This window comes from Heptranchias perlo, chromosome 14 (genome assembly GCF_035084215.1).
Source record: "Heptranchias perlo isolate sHepPer1 chromosome 14, sHepPer1.hap1, whole genome shotgun sequence".
NCBI classification, from domain to species: domain Eukaryota; kingdom Metazoa; phylum Chordata; class Chondrichthyes; order Hexanchiformes; family Hexanchidae; genus Heptranchias; species Heptranchias perlo.
In genome coordinates this window covers 23,743,123-23,762,282 of record NC_090338.1, presented here as the reverse complement: position 1 = coordinate 23,762,282, position 19,160 = coordinate 23,743,123, and the positions used below count along the sequence as shown (strand labels likewise).

Genomic DNA, 19,160 nt, shown 5'->3' with positions numbered 1-19,160 from the left:
GATTTGTCGGCTTTTAGTCCCATTAATTTCTCCAGTACTCTTTCTTTATCAATATTAATTACTTTACGTTCCTCACTCTCATTAGTACCTTGGTTCCCCATTATTGCTGGTATGTTTTTTGTGTCTTCTATTTGAAGACAGATACAAAATATTACTCCCTACTATAATTTCTCCTGTCTCAGCCTCTCAGGGACCCACATTTACTTTTGCTACTCTCTTCCTTTTTAGATACTTGTAGAAGCTCTTACAATCTGATTTTTATAATTCTTACTAGTTTACTCTCATATTCCATTTTCTCTCGCAATTTTTTGGTCATCTTTTGCTGGTTTCTAAAACTCTACCAATCCTCAGGCTTATTACTCTTCTTGGCAACATTATATGCCTCTTCTTTTAATCTAATACTATCCTTAACTTCTTTAGTTGGCCACGGATAGATCACTTTTCCTGTATAGCTTTTATTTCTCAATGGAATGTATATTCGTTGAGAATTATGAAATATTTCTTTAAATGTTCACCATGAAGGTTTGAATCCTGAAGGATTTTTTTTAAAAAACCATTACCAGCTGTCAAGGTGGATGAGCAAGGTGCTGTATGTAGTTGATGTGTGGCAATATCTGCACTGAAAGATTAATAATTGTGACTATCAAATTTAATAAATTTGCAGTTAATTATTTAGAAATTCTAAGACTGATAGTTTTTTTTAAAAACAAACTGAAGCAACCTTGCAAGCTGTTGCAGTAGAGCAGTATGCGATCATATGGAAAATGATACATTTACTGGAGACAAATACACAAATGCAAACACGACTATGATCATAGAATTATAATGTGGATTGAAGAATATGTATTAAGCAGAGCAAGCTGTCGAAATTCTAAACTCCAGTGCTACGAGTGAGTTATGGTGTTTCACAAGTTGTCTGTTCTGTATAATACATCACTATCTCAAAGTATATTTTGCTTCCAACATTTGCTGGTGTCTGATTTTAAATAAATATTTGTTGATTTTTGTGGTCTCTTATCCTGAGAAGGGGCATGGTTGCCAGGTTGATACTGTTGGCTTTGGAGTTTGGCAGCAGTTGAGTAGTTTAGCTTGTGATTATTAGAATTTCTGTTCACACGAAGCGCCGTAAATTGAACTCAGAATGGATAATAGCAGCAGTGAAGGAGTAACAGGCCAAAAAAAGGCTAGAATGAAAGGCAAACTTGGAGAGAGATGTATGCAGGAAAGAAAAAGTGCGAGCCCGTAGGCAAGGAGGGAGTTGGTGTATGCATGGTAGCTAAATGTAGACTAGATATTCATAATTGAACAAAGCTGTGTTTCAATTGTGATGATGTCTTAATAAATGCACATCTTGACTGGTTTACAAATATCAATAGTACACCAGAAACAGCATTCATTACTGTTTAAAATTCATTGCTGGCATGTTTATAATAAACTTTATTAAAAGAAAAACACTTCTCTTACTACGATATAGCAAGCATGCTGAGTTCAATATACACAGGGAGCTGTACACACAATATGAATAAGTCACACAGAAGGTACCCAACATCTATCTCGCAACAAGCATTTTACCAATGAGTTTTTCTGATAGTATATATAACTGATAATGAACTACTCAGTACTGTGTACTGCATTTGGGGGGAAAAAGCCTCCCACATAAAGTAGTCCATTGCAGGGGTGCCCAATCTGTAGACTCAGGGCCACATGTGACCAATGAGCTTTGAAAATCCATCCCTTAAAGCTCAAGCAACTCAGTGCTATTTGGATTTATATTTTCTATTTGTTGGTTTGTTCTGTGCAAAATTTGTGGGTCTGAAGGATTGGAAAGGGTTGCTTTTTGTTTTTAGCCCCACTGGTGGATAAATCCTAAATTAGGACACCAAAATCTGTTAGCAACTTGTGACATACAAAAATCAATGGGAACATCTTAAACTTTATGTGCCCACCTCTCCAGGGCCCCATGGTATGTATCTATGTGGCCCACAAAGTCAAAACTTTGGACACCCCTCGTTTACTGTTTAACATTTCTAGGTTCAGAGTAGTCCGAGTAGAATCAAGACTTTTGTTTTTAAAAAATGTTGCAATAAGCTTCAGTGGGTTAATCTGTCTTGATTCAGTCTAAGTACCATCACTTGGATGAATGATTTGAGACCCCCTGTTCTCTGCAGGGTCTTTGAACATGTAATCATCGAGGTCTGTGCTTACCTTTCCCATTATTCTTTGTTTGAATCCCTTCAGTCAAGTTTCCACTTTGTCTACAGTGCCGAGCGCATCCTGGACAAAGTCATCGGCATCCTTTGTGACTGTGACCATATGTTCTGGTCTCCCTGTTCTCAACTTCTCTAAAGCATTTGACCAAAACACCCCATGGTACACCTCCATGGCATCACCCTCATTTGGTTCCACTCCTGCCTGTTTCAAAAAATTCATTCTTGAGTGTGAGTGTCACTAGCAGCGCCAGCATTTATTACCCATCCCTAGTTACCGTGATAAGGTAGTGGTGGGTTGCCTCCTTTGACGTTGCAGTTTGTTTTCTTTGTAGTGACTTGCGAGTCGACTTCAAAGGGCAGTTAAGAATCAACCATGTTGGTGTGGGCCAGACCGGATAAGGAAGGCAAGTTTCCTTCCCTAAATGACATTAGTGAACTGGGTGGGCTTTTGATATTCTGACAGCATCTTGGTCACCCTTTTTTAAAAAATACCTACACCAGCTTTTTATTTCTAGATTTTTAAAAACTGAATTCAAATTCTCAAGCTGCCATGGTTGTATTTGAACTTACATTCTCTGGATTATTAGTCCAGACATCTAGATTACTAGTCCAGTAATATAACCCCTACACTACCGTACCCCATTACTGTCCAGATATAACCAGCACATCACATGCAATCATTTCTCCTCCCACTCTGAAAAGTGTCACAAGATTCCAACCTGGTCGTCCTCCTATTCCTCATCTGCATGCTGCTCCTGGGCAACATCATCCATAGGTATGAGGTCAGCTTCCATATGTATGTTGAGGTCATTAATCTCTACCTCTAAAATAGACTCCGTGGTCACCACCACACTTGTCTGACTGCTTGCCCGAGATGAAGTTGTGGATGACCTAGAACTGTCCATGGTCATTCTGTTCAGTTCTTGTCAAACACTCTGCACCCCAGTTCCATCTTTCTCCCTCGCAACTCATTCGGGTTCAACTTGATAGTGTGTAATCTTGGGAGTCCTGTTTGTTATGTTTGGTAGGTGGGGAACGGGATGAAAGGCATGGGCTTTCAGGTTGGAGGGCAGGGTAGGAAAATGGAAAGGAACAAGAGGGAGTGGGAAGAGGAAGAAAACAGGTGTTCAGGGCAGGAACAGCAAAATGTCGTTGGAGAGAACATGAAGGTAAAGAACGTACGGTGCAAGATACAGGTACAGGCATGTGGGATGGGGAAGAAGAACGAAGGCTCCACATACCACCTCCCCTCCCTCCCTACGTTTAAAAAAAAAGGAAAGGGCTTACCAATGATTTTGGGGGAAAACCCCTGTGGTTTAAAGTGCAGTTTCAACTTTAAATAAGAGATTTACCCAAATTAATTGGGAAGACTTTTAGGAAATCCCACCGTAGCATTTCAAAGGCCACATTCCAGCCAGGTCAGCGCTGATTAAAAAAAAAAGCTTTTATTTCACACCTTTCATGTCCTTAGGATGTCCCAAAGCAATTACTTTTGGAGCACACCATTGTTGTTTACAGAACAAATGTACCCGAGAACTTGGTTTCACAAACAACAAAAGGAAAGTGGGGGGGGGGGGAAAAGAGGGGAAAAAGACAGAGCAGAGAAAGGACTAGAGGGAAAAAAAATGGTGAAAAAAAAACCTTGAGGTTTCTGTGATGCCAGGTTGGAGCAGGTGAACAATGTGGTATGATCCCCTTGGTTTGTTGGCCTTCTCAGTAGTCTGGTATAATGGAATTCTCCGGAGCACTTGCCTCAAGCACACACAGAGCCTGGCAAAAGTAATCACTACAGTAGGCCATCTTCTCTGCAGGCAACAGTCTAAACAACTAACATTTAGCTGCCATTTTCCACCAATGCACCATGATCTTCACTACCTAAGACTCCTGCAGATGTTACACGTGGCACCTGAACAACCACTCACCAAGTTGGGAATGTGACTTAGCTCATTAGATAATGGGGAAAGAATGTCAAGAAGTATGGAGACCGTTCCGTAGCATCATCATATGGAACTCATGTACAAGGACCAAAGAGATACACCCCACACAAGTCTGTTTTCTATGTTAGAATTAACACCCAATTGCAGGTAGACTTACCTTGAAGCAGTCTGGTCAGTTTCAGAGCTATTCATAAAAGAAAGAAGGTGTTAAACCATATCACTTACAAACTATTATTCTTGGTGCTTAAATATAATTTCATTCATTATTATTGTCTTGAGATCTAGAGCAGTTTAAAAAAAATGGAAAGCTACACACACAAAGCTCTTCTTTATTTATGTTCTCTTCAGTTCCAAAGTGAGATCTAAGCTGAGAACATATTTTACCTACAACCACAAGCCAAGATTATTGAACTGCATGATTTAAAACACAAGGAAATCAAATCAACCAATAATCGCAATTCTGACCTAGAAATTCTTTGTTGCCAAATCCTTTTATTTTCCATGTAATCCTGCTACTATTTCAGTTATTGATGTCACTAATGTATTAAATACTTTATAAAAAGTGAATACATTGGTAGAAAGGCCCAGAAGTTGGCATCTGCAGGTTACAACAAGGGCTGCAAAAGTAGGGACAATAAAGCATCATGGTGGCTTCCACCAGTGGGTAATTTGATTTTTCCCAGACAGTCATACTCCAAAGAGATGGGAGTGGAATCCTCATTTCTTACCCCATACTGCACCTGCCCAGAAGTTGAAATGTTTAAAATTGAGAGTTAGAAATGTGAGAAGCCAATTGTTAAGAGATGGAGAGGATGTATGAAAAGAAACTTGCAAGGGATATCAATGTCAACACAAAAATTTTTTCTAATTATATTAGGAAAAAGAGGGTAGTCAAGAGCACTGTGGGCCCCATTAAAAAAAACTGATCGTGATATTGTAAATGAAAATAAGGAAAAGGCAGACATGTTATATGATCACTTTCCGTCAGTGTTTACAGTACAGAAGATAGTATGCCAGACACCCCAAGGAAACTAATTTTGAATAAGGGACCGGAACTCAGTATAATTAACATAAGCAAATTAACAGTAATGAAGACAATAATGGCACTAAAGAGTGACAAATCCTCAGGACCAGATGGTTTCCATTCCAGGACTTTAAAGGAAGTAGATAAGAACATTGCTGAAGCCCTGACTATAATCTTCCAAAGTTCTCTCGATTCAGGAGCCGTCCCTTGAGATTGGAAAATTGTGCATGTCACTCTGTTATTTAAGAAAAGTGAGAGGGGGAAACCAGGGAATAATAGACCAGCTAGCCTAACATCTGTTGTCAAGAAATTAGTAGAGTCTGTAATTAAGGATAGAGTAACTGAACACATTTTCAGCTGATCAAAGAGAGCCAGCATGGATTTGGAAAGGGTAGGTTATGCCTGGCGAACCTGATTGAATTTTTTGAAGAGGTGACTGAAGTAGTGGACGGGGGAAATGTCTATGGATGTTGTTTATATGGACTTCCAGAAAGCATTCAGTGAAGTCCCTCATAAGAGACTGTTAACTAAACTTGAAGCTCATGGAACTGAGGGCAAATTATTGACCTGGTTAGGAAATTGGCTGAGCGGCAGGAGACAGAGTAAGGATAATGGGCAGGTACTCAAATTGACAGGATGTGACTAGTGGTGTCCCACAGGGATCTGTGTTGTGGCCTCAACTATTCACTGCATTTATTAACAACTTATATGAGGGGATAGAGAGCCACATATCCAAGTTTTCCGATGACACAAGGATAAGCAGCATTGTGAGCAGTGTAGATGGAAGCATAAAATTACAGAGAGATATTAATAGATTAAGTGAATGGGCATAACTGTGGCAAATGGATTTCAACATAGGCAAGTGTGAGGTCATCCACTTTGGATCTAAAAAGGATAGATCAGAGTGCTTTCTAAATGGTGAAAAGCTCGAAACAGTGGAGAGTCCAGAGAGACTTAGGGGTCCATGTACATAGATCATTAAAATGTCATGGACAGGTACAGAAAATAATAAAAAAGGCTTATGGAATGCTGGCCTTTATATCTAGAGGACTAGAATACATGGGGGTAGAAGTTATGCTACAGCTATACAAAGCCCTGGTTGGACATCATCTGGAATACTGTGTTTAGTTCTGGACACCTCGCCATAAGAAGTTTTCCTTTAATGGCCGTTCTTCATATGTGAGTCCAATCACAGAGACATCTTAACTTACAGATGCTCAGTAATGACTCCACTGCCCTTCTGTCTCAACAAGGCCATATTGGCCTTGGAGGGAGTGCAACATAGATTTACTAGAATGATACCTGGACTCCAAGGGTTAAATTATGAGGAGCGATTACACAAACTAGGCTTGTATTCCCTGGAATTTAGAAGATTAAGGGGTGATTTGATCGAAGTTTTCAAAGTATTAAGGGGAACTGATAGGGCAGATAGAGAGAAACCATTTCCGCTGGTTGGGGAGTCTAGGACTAAGGGAGATAGCCTAAAAATTAGAGCCAGGACTTTCAGGAGTGAAGTTAGGAAACACTTCTACACACAAAGGGTGATAGAAGTTTAGAACACTCTTCCGCAAATGGCAGTTGATGCTAGCTCAATTGTTAATTTTAAATCTGAGATTGATAATACCTTTGGTTAACAAAAAACTAAGAGATATGGGGCTAAGGCAGGTTTTATGGAGTTAGGCCACAGATCAGCAATGATCTCACCGAACGGCGGAACAGGCTCCAGGGGCTGAATGGCCTACTCCTGTTCCTATCTTCCTATGTGCCTAGATAATGATTAGGTTTATTGTAAAACAGTTAATTATTTTAAAGCATGTCAGAATACATGCACCTGGCAGTCCTCCAGTAGTTTTCCTTTAATGGCCGTTCTTCATATGTGAGTCCATTCAATCACAGAGACATCTTAACTTACAGATGCTCAGTAATGACTCCACTGCCCTTCTGTCTCAACACAGGTCAATAAATTCAGCAAAGACCAGGAATTGAACCTGGGGGAGTGCAGCACAATCCACATGGCTGGTTGGGTCACTCTCCAGTCTGGCATAGTGGGAACTCCCAAAACCATGCCCAGCACAGACTTTGGATTGAAGCGGACACTTGTACAGTTCAATACCATACTGTACGGTGCATTTACCCATTGGAGGGCACCTCCTGATTTAATATTGATATACTGGAATTACATTACTTGTCTTGCCTTCAATTGTTATGTGCAGACTAATCATTGGTAGGCAAGTGATACACTTGCTTCTAAATTCCCCAGAGTATTAGCAGTTGCCCTTTCTCACATACCACCCTCATTTAATTGTATATCAGGTGCAGATTATTTAAATTTTGGATGGTCTGAGGACCATGCCTAAGATAGATCACATTGGAAGGAGGAAGGGAAGCTGAGCCAAAAATTTATGGCAAGTCCCCAGATTGCAAAATTCCAATCTTGATCACAACAGTAGGGAAGAGAACAATTGGAAGAAACTATTCCATGTCATTCTCGCACAGCATCTGCTGTAATTTCGAAGGGAGGGTTATCTGTTTGGAACTGTTTTTTGGTGGGTAAAAGAGATGGCAGTTTAAAAACAGAAGTAAATCAACAAGGTTTAGTAGAGCTGCATTTTATTTATGCTTATTCCTTTGTGAAAAGCCCTGTTTTACAATAAAGTTAATCGTTATCCAAGAGCACACAGTGCAGAAAACAAGGACATTGAATGGAAATATCTGGCTGACATGCAGATGTCAGAATTACAACAGGCTTGAAACTTGACTAGAGATGCTGTTTGTCATACACAGATAATCTAAAAGCATGCAAGTTAATTAAAATGCAGATCAAACAGTATACATTAACAACATATACATTTAAGAAACGCAACTTTTCAAAACTGGTGCTTTTCCAAATCCTTTGCCAAAGGCCAAATGTACCAATAAAACTAGCTAGAAAAGACCAAACCTAATCTGAGCAGACTGTAGGATCAATAAGTGTCCCCTCTCCAAGACGACTATATCCCCCCACTACTGTATGACGCCAAAACAATTTATAAACAGTATCAAGTACCTCAAATTAGCATTATCTGGTGTGGTATTGCTGAGATGACTACATACCCAGCAACAACACTTGACAGGTTCTTGCCTAAGGCTTACCTGCAAATTGCACACTCCATTAAACTTTAATCTTCCCTACTGTCATATGTGCTAAAAGAACGGGGAAGAATTCCCGTGTCCTACACACAATGAAATTGTCAACCCATTCTTTACAAAAGGGCTTATGATTGCTAGACAGCACACGTAGAAAATCTTCCTCCAATGTGAGACAAAATGAAAGTTACTTACGATTTTGCTTGGTGATGACTGGAGGTCGATTTTGATGTTGCATGGTATCTCTCTGCAATTGAAACCTCATTATTAAAAAATATATAATCCTAATAACTATCAAAAACAGTTTAAGGCCTTCTATTTATGTGTGGTAAATTTGTACCCAATATATAAGATGGCAACGGTTCCCCTAATTCCAGAGTGAGCTTGCCCACAGAGTAGATGAGCCACAGGCCAATGTCCCAGGTTCAATGCCTGATCTTTGCTGAATTAACTCATCTCAGCTGGGGCAGTGATAGAGGCACTATAATTGGTCTCAGTAACCCAGCTTGAGCAAGAAAATCATTTCATAGTTCTCATTCCTAATCACTACCCAGCAACCCTTGTTGTGTGGCCATTGAATGAGGGTGGTATCAGGTTCAACCTTGATGCTCCCCACAGTTGAATAGCTTGTCCATGCTCAATACCTCAGCAAGGAGTCAATTAATTCAGGAGAGGAGGGAGGGAAGGAAATGGTGAGGGAGGGAAGGAAATGGTGAGGGAGGGAAGGAAATGGTGAGGGAGGGAAGGAAATGGTGAGGGAGGGAAGGAAATGGTGAGGGAGGGAAGGAAATGGTGAGGGAGGGAAGGAAATGGTGAGGGAGGGAAGGAAATGGTGAGGGAGGGAAGGAAATGGTGAGGGAGGGAAGGAAATGGTGAGGGAGGGAAGGAAATGGTGAGGGAGGGAAGGAAATGGTGAGGGAGGGAAGGAAATGGTGAGGGAGGGAAGTTTAAGGCCTTCTATTCACGAGTAGTAAAGTTGTAATCAATATGTGATGCTGGACGGCGGGGGGGAGGGACAGACGCGCAGAGAGGCAGAGAAAGATACGTCATGTAGGCTCATATCTGCAACTTCCCATGGAGCAAGTTACTGATCTGTAATGTGTAGCGCAGGCTATTTTTCTCAGAGAAACGGTCAGCTGAGTAACCCTGAACTGCTCAAGATCCACTGCAAGTTACCAGTTACAGAACTGCATTGACAAAAGTGAGGGTTCTATTGGCCAAAGAATAAAAAGTAATTAAAATAAATAAAATGTAGAAAAGCAGCATAACTCTGCCTTGTTCTACAGTAGTTGGTGCTTCAGATTCATGTTTCATGAAATTCAGCATCAACAACTTGCATTTATGTATCACCTTTAATGTAGGAAAAAGTCGCAAGATGCTTCACAGAAGCGTAATCAGACAAAAATTGACAGAACCAAAGGTGGAAATATTAGGAGGGGTGACTAAAAGCTTGGTCAAAGAGGTAGCTTTTAAAAAGAGCAGGGTGCAGGGAAGAAATTCCAGAGCTTTGGGCCAAGACAGCCAAAGGTACAGCTATCAATGGTGGAGTGAAGGGAGTGGGGGATGCTTGGTGGCCACAGCTGGAGGACTGCAGAGTTCTCAAAGAATTGTGGGGCTGGAGGAAGTTAAAGATAGGGAGGGGTAAAAATCAATAAAGGATTTGATCATGAGGATGAGAAACACGAGAGAGACAATATAGATCAGCAAGAGCAGGGACGATAGGTGAACAGGACTTGGTGCGGGTTAGGCTACAAGCCGCAGAATTTTGGATGAGGTCAAGTTTATGAAGGGTGGAGGATGGGAGGCCAGCCAGGAGAGCATTGGAAGAGTCAAATCTGGAGGTGACAAAAGTACAGATGAGAGTTTGAGCAGCAGATGGGATGAGACAGGGATGGGCAATGTTAGAGGTGGACATGCGTTTGGACACTACTCAGGATCAAACAGGGCACTGAGGCTGTGCAGTCTGGTGCAGCCCGAGACATTGGCCAGGGAGGGGAATAGAATCAGTGACGAGGGAACGGACTGTCTCGGTGGGAGGGAGGAAAGAGAAAGACCATGGCTTTGGCATTCCCAATGTTTATTTGGAGGAATTTGGCTATCATATTGATAAGAGTGGAACCAAGTAAGGGCAATCCAACAGCTAGATAATAGAGGGAAGGCTTTGGAGAAGGCTTAGTGTCAAGCCTTGGCTCAGTGGTAGCACTCTCACCCGAGTCAGAAGGTTATGGGTTCAAGCCCCATTCCAGAGACTTGATCATATAATCTATGCTGACACTATAGTGTAGTATTGAAGGAAAATAAGAACAGTAGGTCATTCAGCCCATTGAGCCTGTTCCATCATTCAGTTAGATGAAGGTGGGGATTTGTACCTCAACTCCATTTACTTGCCTTTTCTCCCTATCCCTTGATACCTTCACCGAATAAAAAGCTAGCGATTTCAGTCTTGAAAATTTCACTTGAGTCAGCATCAGCATCCATCACTTTGTGGGGGAGAATGGTCTGAATTTCCATTGCCCTGTGGGTGTGAAAAAATGCTTCCCGACTTCACTCCTAAAAGGCCCACCTCTAATTTTATTATTTTCCTTGTTTCTAGAAGGAGTGCTGCACTGTCAGAGATGCCGTCTTTTGGATGAAATGTTAAACCGAAGCCACATCTGCTCTCGTAGGTGGACATAAAAGGTTCCATAGCACTATTCAAAGGAGAGAAGGAGGGTTCTCCCAGTGTCCTGGCCAATGTTTATCCCTCATTCAACACCACCAAATCAGATTATCTGGTCATTTATCTCTGCTGTTTGTGGGACCTTGCTGTGCACAAATTGGCTGCTGCATTTGTCTACTTTACAACAGTGAGTATACTTTAAAAGTATTTCATTGACTGTAATGCACTTTACAACGTCCTGAGGATGTTAAAGGCATTATATAAAGTTCACTCTTAATCTTTGGTCAACATTTGCATTTCAACTATAATATTTCAGATTTTACCAGATAAATAATCCATCAGATAATTATGAAGTGTTTATTATTTTGACCTAATTACCCCTTGTATTATTGGATACTTTACTGTCACTATGCATTCTTAGAGACAGGTACTTTCCTGGGTAGACAATCTTATACCACTACAGACTGCATCCTTAATCAATAATGAGATGTTAACAACCAGCCACTAAGAAAAAAACATTGCCAATCATCTTTAATTTTTAGCATGTTTTTTTGTTTGCTCCAATCACTCACAATTAACTATCATGTGACCAGTGCCCCGGCCTCTGCTAATTGTTGTCCTTTAACCAATAGGCATGCAAGAGCAGCCCCTTAATTACTTGCCCTTTAATTTTTCCTACCTGCTGTGAAGGAGTGCCTAGCTTCCCTCGGCTCTCACCACCCAAGACCTTGCCAGATGGTGAGCAATGCACTGCAGAACCAAATCTGCACCTGACCATGAGTTATGCTGCCAACCTGACTTGAAATAAAAGTCTCATCAGATTCTGCAAGACAAATTATCCTTACAATCTTAATGCAGCCTGAAAGTTTTAAAAGGATGTGGGCAACTGCTAACCATCAAGATAATTTTGCTTTTAATCACTCCACATGGGTGGCAAATATACAACTCTTATTGTGATAAAGTTTTAAAAATATTAGTGGATTGGGATTATGGGGTAGAATTTTGAGCGAGTGAAGTAAATGGATAATAGGGGAATTTCCGAATTGAAGTTAGCCAAAAAAAAAAATCAGAAAACAGTGTTACAATTTTGGCACTACAGACACACAGTGTGGTGTGTGCTATTTTATAAAGCTAGGAACATTATATATCATGAACAAACACAAATTAATTACTCTTTTCAGGTGCAGGTGTCTCTTTCCAAAGTTAAAAAGTCTAACTAACATTAAGTAAACACTGGTTAAGTTCATACACAGGTGAGTTATGATGATGCAAACATTGTTTCTCTGGTACTTTTCTGTTGCTGCAGTTTGCCTATACATTCCGAGTGACTGCCTTTGCTCCTCGTACTTTTTCTCAAAGGTGAAACAGAAATTTGCATTAGTGCGCGATGTCTGTTTAGATGATAAAAGAGGATCTCCCATGCTGTTGCTTCTGGCAAGGTGGATGATGTGCAGTTTTCTACTGACAGGAGCATCATACCACGTAATGAAGACTTTTAATATACTATGGATAAATTAAAAGCAGCCCATTTTAAATAGCTTTAAATACTTACTCTGCCCTGGTATACTGTGGTTAACATGCTGAGATTCCTAAAAAATAAAAGACAATATAAGCTGTGAAATGTATTGCAACTAAAATGGTCATATTAGGACTGGAAATGGAACAAACTCTTCTTTGACCCACAGATGTTCCGTTGACTTTTAAATTTTAAGCAATACAGCCCTCTATAATCCACTGCCATTCAGGGAATTTTCACAAGTGCATTTTACCTGCAAGATGATACACATATTCTGTAGGATTTTAATCACAATACATTATATAAAACAGTGCTGGAAGTAAAGTAGCTACTCGCAACCTTGGCTAATAGGACTTTCTTTTTTGAACTCAGTGAAATGAACTTTCCACTCACCAAAAGCTGTTAATTGAACTTTAACCAGAGAAAATGAATCCTAAAAGAATTAAAATGCACCTTTGGTATGGACAAGAAGCTAGTCAGTGGGGTAGAGAAGAGCAGCTACAAGCCAAAAAAGGATCAGATGCAGCATGAAAGCAAAAAGAAAATGGAGAAAGAGAGAAGAATCACACCAATGTTAATTCCAAGCTGCACTGATTTTCCACTTGCTAAAGATGGAAAGTAATAGAGCTTCCTCAAGCTAACTAGCAAGTGACTTTCTAGATTTGCTGTAAAGTAAATGCATCTTAAATACAAACAGATGTCTACATAAAGACATTTAAAAAAAACAGGTTTCCCTTAGTTGTGTGCTATTGGAAACATTCAATTTTGCTGATACATTTGAGCCTCTCATCTCAGGAATGGATATATATTTGATCAAGATCTGTTCAAAGAAATATTCAATATTATCAGCATTAAAATGTAACGTGTAAATTTTTAGATTTAACTTTGAAGAGGTTTGGTAGTTTGCAGGTACAGATTTTTCTACTAAAAGGATACAAAAAGATACTCAATTCCCTTTCTTTGTGAATTCCTCTTTCTTACACTCCTGCAGTGTGCTTGGCCTTTGACATTTCTTCTTTTTCTTTCACACTGAGCAGTTCCTTTTTCTTCTCCCACAGCACGGATTTACATCTACATTATTTCTTTCCTCTCCTACATCATACAAATTCCTCTGTTCTTGTACTCTTCTCTTGACCCCAATTTTAAATATTCCATTTCTGTAGAGGTAAACACAGATACCCACCTTGGTTGGAAATGGAAATTTTGATGGCTCAGCCTTGCACGGTGTATGAATTGCTGTCAGAGGTGGTGGCCAGGAGTGAGTCATTTCCTACAACACAGTGTACAATGATTTAGAATTGTATTCTTTGATAGATAGATCAATAATAACTCCTAATTAACAGGTGACTTATGCACATTTTTAAATCTAAATTGAACCTGATTATAGCCCAGACATCCTGGAACTGCAACTATCTAATATTAAAAAGCACACACATTTTTCATTATAAATTCCTATGCTCACGTTTATAATGGAAACTGATGTGAACTTATCAAGCTATAATTACACCCTTCCACCAGCAACTGTGCTGCAGCGACTCCACTGGCAGGTGAAATTACAGCATGACAAGTTTATATATCAATTTGCGTTATAAACGTGGACATTGGAATTTATAATACGAAAGTAATGACAGAATTTTTGATTTTATGTTGGGGACTGAATCACATCTGTGTGCCCTGGTCCAATTATCCCCTGCCTTCCAACCGCATTTCACCCAAACATTACACTTGGTCTTTGACTTTCCATGTATAGAGCCGCAGGAGATCAACTTCTAACAAACTGAAGATATTTTATACATTTACACATTTTCACAGCATTTTTAATTCCACAGATCTCAATGCAAGTGCAACGCAAGTTATTTATGTATAATGAACTTTGCGGTAGAATACATTTATATAACAGGAATACAGTAGTAACAATTAACAAAAGCTTATTTTCAGTCCTTCCACTCACTCTGGCTTAGCTTTCTGCACTATTGTAGTGCACTATTGGAGCCGAGCCGAGCGGAGGGAGCGTCCGATAAAAGGCGGGATTTCAGAGCGCTGAGAACAGCTGAGAGGAGCCGAGCCGAGCGGAGGGAGCGTCCGATAAAAGGCGGGATTTCAGAGCGCTGAGAACAGCTGAGAGGAGCCGAGCGGAGCTGCGACCGAATTCGAAGGGACGTCAGGAATCAGATCGGGACGCGACACAGGGGAGGCACCTGATTGGTGAGTAGGTTCAGGTGAGTATTTCTACTTATCTACAGTAACTAAAGTAAAAAGAAAGGGAAGGTCTGCAGGTCTTATAGGAAGTAGCGTTTATTTTTTAGTGAATCAAGGTCCCTAGTGTAGTTAACATTCTCTAAATTGAGAACAATTTAAAGGAGTAAACTCCTTAAAGGGAGTGGTAAGTAGTTTTTCTTTCCTTTTTTTTCTCTTGACATTGTAGTTGTTGTTAAGCTAACTTAAGGGTTAAGTCATGGCAGGAGATCCTACAGCCGTGTCATGTTCCTCTTGTGGGATGTGGGAATTCAGGGATCCTTCCTGTATCCCTGATTCCTTCACCTGCGGGAAGTGTGTCCAGCTGCAGCTACTGTTTGACCGCTTGACAGCTCTGGAGCTGCGGATGGACTCACTTTGGAGCATCCGCGATGCTGAGAAAGTCGTGGATAGCACGTTCAGTGAGTTGGTCACACCGCAGATAAAAATTACTGAGGGAGATAGTGAATGGGTGACCAACAGACAGAGGAAGAGTAGGAAGGCAGTGCAGGGGTCCCCTGCGGTCATCTCCCTCCAAAACAGGTATACCGTTTTGGATACTGTTGGGGGAGATGGCTCACCAGGGGAAGGTGGCAGTGGCCAGGTTCATGGCACCGTGGCTGGCTCTGCTGCACAGGAGGGCAGGAAAAAGAGTGGCAGAGCTATAGTGATAGGGGACTCGATTGTAAGGGGAATAGACAGGCGTTTCTGCGGACGCAACCGAGACTCCAGGATGGTATGTTGCCTCCCTGGTGCAAGGGTCAAGGATGTCTCGGAGCGGCTGCAGGACATTCTGGAGGGGGAGGGTGAACAGCCAGTTGTCGTGGTGCATATAGGCACCAACGATATAGGTAAAAAACAGGATGAGGTCCTACAAGCTGAATTTAGGGAGTTAGGAGTTAAACTAAAGAGTAGGACCTCAAGGGTAGTAATCTCAGGATTGCTACCAGTGCCACGGGCTAGTCAGTAGGAATGACAGGATAGCTAGGATGAATACGTGGCTTGAGAGATGGTGCAAGAGGGAGGGATTCAAATTCCTGGGACATTGGAACCGGTTCTGGGGGAGGTGGGACCAGTACAAATTGGACGGTCTGCATCTGGGCGGGACTGGAACCAATGTCCGAGGGGGAGTGTTTGCCAGTGCTGTTGGGGAGGGTTTAAACTAATATGGCAGGGGGATGGGAACCGATGCAGGAAGTCAGTGGGAAATAAAGTGGTGACAGAAACAAAAGGCAGTAAGGGAGAGTGTACAGAACATGACCGGACAGATGGTCTGAGAAAGCAGGGCAAAGACCAAGGGAAGTCTAGATTAAACTACATTTATTTCAATGCAAGAAGTCTGATGGGCAAGGCAGATGAACTCAGGGCATGGATGGGTACATGGGACTGGGATGTTATAGCTATTACTGAAACATGGCTAAGGGAGGGGCAGGACTGGCAGCTCAATGTTCCAGGGTACAGATGCTATAGGAAAGATAGAGCAGGAGGTAAGAGAGGAGGGGGAGTTGCGTTCTTGATTAGGGAGAACATCACGGCAGTAGTGAGAGGGGATATATCCGAGGGTTCGCCCACTGAGTCTATATGGGTAGAACTGAAAAATAAGAAGGGAGAGATCACTTTGATAGGATTGTACTACAGACCCCCAAATAGTCAACGGGAAATTGAGGAGCAAATATGTAAGGAGATTACAGACAGCTGCAAGAAAAATAGGGTGGTAATAGTAGGGGACTTTAACTTTCCCAACATTGACTGGGACAGCCATAGCATTAGGGGCTTGGATGGAGAGAAATTTGTTGAGTGTATTCAGGAGGAATTTCTCAATCAGTATGTGGATGGCCCGACGAGAGAGGGGGCAAAACTTGACCTCCTCTTGGGAAATAAGGAAGGGCAGGTGACAGAAGTGTTAGTGAGGGATCACTTTGGGACCAGTGATCATAATTCCATTAGTTTTAAGATAGCTATGGAGAAGGATAGGTCTGGCCCAAAAGTTAAAATTCTAAATTGGGGAAAGGCCAATATTGATGGTATTAGACTGGAACTTTCAGAAGTTGATTGGGAGAGTCTGTTGGCAGGCAAAGGGACGTCTGGTAAGTGGGAGGCTTTCAAAAGTGTGTTAACCAGGGTTCAGGGTAAGCACATTCCTTATAAAGTGAAGGGCAAGGCTGGTAGAAGTAGGGAACCTTGGATGACTCGGGAGATTGAGGCATATGACATGCATAGGCAGCTGGGATCAAGTGGATCCCTTGAAGAGTATAGAGGTTGCCGGAGTAGAGTTAAGAGAGAAATCAGGAGGGCAAAAAGGGGACATGAGATTGCTTTGGCAGATAAGGCAAAGGAGAATCCAAAGAGCTTCTACAAATACATAAAGGGCAAAAGAGTAACTAGGGAGAGAGTAGGGCCTCTGAAGGATCAACAAGGTCATCTATGTGCGGAACCACAAGAGATGGTTGAGAAAGGTATGGATGTTAGGGAACTTGGGGAAATAAATAGTGATGTCTTCAGGAGTGTACATATTACAGAGAGGGAGGTGCTGGAAGTCTTAACGCGCATCAAGGTAGATAAATCTCCGGGACCTGATGAAATGTATCCCAGGACGTTATGGGAGGTTAGGGAGGAAATTGCGGGTCCCCTAGCAGAGATATTTGAATCATCCACCGCTACAGGTGAGGTGCCTGAAGATTGGAGGGTAGCAAATGTTGTGCCTTTGTTTAAGAAGGGCGGCAGGGAAAAGCCTGGGAACTACAGACCGGTGAGCCTGACATCTGTAGTGGGTAAGTTGTTAGAGGGTATTCTGAGAGACAGGATCTACAGGCATTTGGAGAGGCAGGGACTGATTAGGAACAGTCAGCATGGTTTTGTGAGAGGAAAATCATGTCTCACGAATTTGATTGAGTTTTTTGAAGGGGTAACCAAGAAGATAGATGAGGGCTGTGCAGTGGACGTGGTCTACATGGACTTCAGCAAAGCCTTTGACAAGGTACCGCATGGTATTTTGTTGCAAAGGTGAGGTAGCCAATTGGATACAAAATTGGCTTGACGACAGAAGACAGAGGGTGGTTGTAGAGGGTTGTTTTTCAAACTGGATGCCTGTGTCCAGCGGTGTGCCTCAGGGATCGGTGCTGGGTCCGCTGTTATTTGTTATTTATATTAATGATTTGGATGAGAATTTAGGAGGCATGGTTAGTAAGTTTGCAGATGACACCAAGATTGGTGGCATTGTGGACAGTGAAGAAGGTTATCTGGGATTGCAACGGGATCTTGATAAATTGGGCCAGTGGGCCGATGAATGGCAGATGGAGTTTAATTTAGATAAATGTGAGGTGGTGCATTTTGGTAGATCGAATCGGGCCAGGACCTACTCCGTTAATGGTAGGGCGTTGGGGAGAGTTATAGAACAAAGAGATCTAGGAGTACAGCTTCATAGCTCCTTGAAAGTGGAGTCACAGGTGGATAGGGTGGTGAAGAAGGCATTCGGCATGCTTGGTTTTAGTGGTCAGAACATTGAATGCAGGAGTTGGGATGTCTTGTTGAAGTTGTACAGGGCATTGGTGAGGCCACACTTGGAGTACTGTGTACAGTTCTGGTCACCCTATTATAGAAAGGATGTTATTAAACTAGAAAGAGTGCAGAAAAGATTTACTAGGATGCTACCGGGACTTGATGGTTTGACTTATGGGGAGAGGTTAGACAGACTGGGACTTTTTTCCCTGGAGAGTAGGAGGTTAAGGGGTGATCTTATGGAAGTCTATAAAATAATGAGGGGCATAGATAAGGTAGTCAAAATCTTTTCCCAAAGGTAGGGGAGTCTATAACGAGGGGGCATAGATTTAAGGTGAGAGGGGAGAGATACAAAAGGGTCCAGAGGGGCAATTTTTTCACTCAAAGGGTGGTGAGTGTCTGGAACGAGCTGCCAGAGGCAGTAGTAGAGGCGGGTACAATTTTGTCTTTTAAAAAGCATTTGGACAGTTACATGGGTAAGATGGGTATAGAGGGATATGGGCCAAGTGCAGGAAATTGGGACTAGCTTGGTGGTATAAACTGGGCGACATGGACATGTTGGGCCAAAGGGCCTGTTTCCATGTTGTAACTTCTATGATTCTAATGTTGCTCTTCAGTTAATCCAGAAAATTCAGATTAGCAAAATGGGACAAAATCCCCAATCATTCTCTCCATTGTAAGTCAACTTCACAGTGTTCTCACAGGAGGTCCAGCTGGGACTGTCAACCATGCCCTCTGGAGATGCTTTTACAAAACTGCTGGGAAGATTGGAATTTACACGGCCACCCCTGCAGTGCAACTGAAGTGAATAAATGCATCACCTGCATTGTACTGAGCCATGCAGACTGGGATTATGCAAAGCTTGATCCCTGCTGTATGCTAAGTTAGGCAACAGTGAGAATGCTATAAATGCCCTCAGTATTGAGGGGGCGAAAAATATCAGCTAGGATTACTG

At 41.7% G+C, this 19,160-nt stretch overlaps 1 protein-coding gene across 7 annotated transcripts in view; it reads right to left on the bottom strand.

Annotated features, from left to right (window-relative positions):
• The window catches only part of aff4 (AF4/FMR2 family, member 4), a 128,513-nt gene that overhangs the window by 47,168 nt on the left and 62,185 nt on the right, over positions 1-19,160 (bottom strand). For 5 of the 7 annotated variants that reach the window (XM_067996112.1, XM_067996111.1, XM_067996115.1 and 2 more), the window contains 4 exons: positions 13,656-13,742; positions 12,509-12,545; positions 8,493-8,544; positions 4,305-4,331 (listed from right to left, as the gene is read on the bottom strand). In XM_067996112.1, coding sequence (XP_067852213.1) covers positions 4,305-4,331; positions 8,493-8,544; positions 12,509-12,545; positions 13,656-13,742 — 203 coding nt within the window. The remainder of the gene's footprint in view (positions 1-4,304; positions 4,332-8,492; positions 8,545-12,508; positions 12,546-13,655; positions 13,743-19,160) is intronic. The other 2 variants (XM_067996116.1, XM_067996117.1) reach the window with 1 other exon arrangement.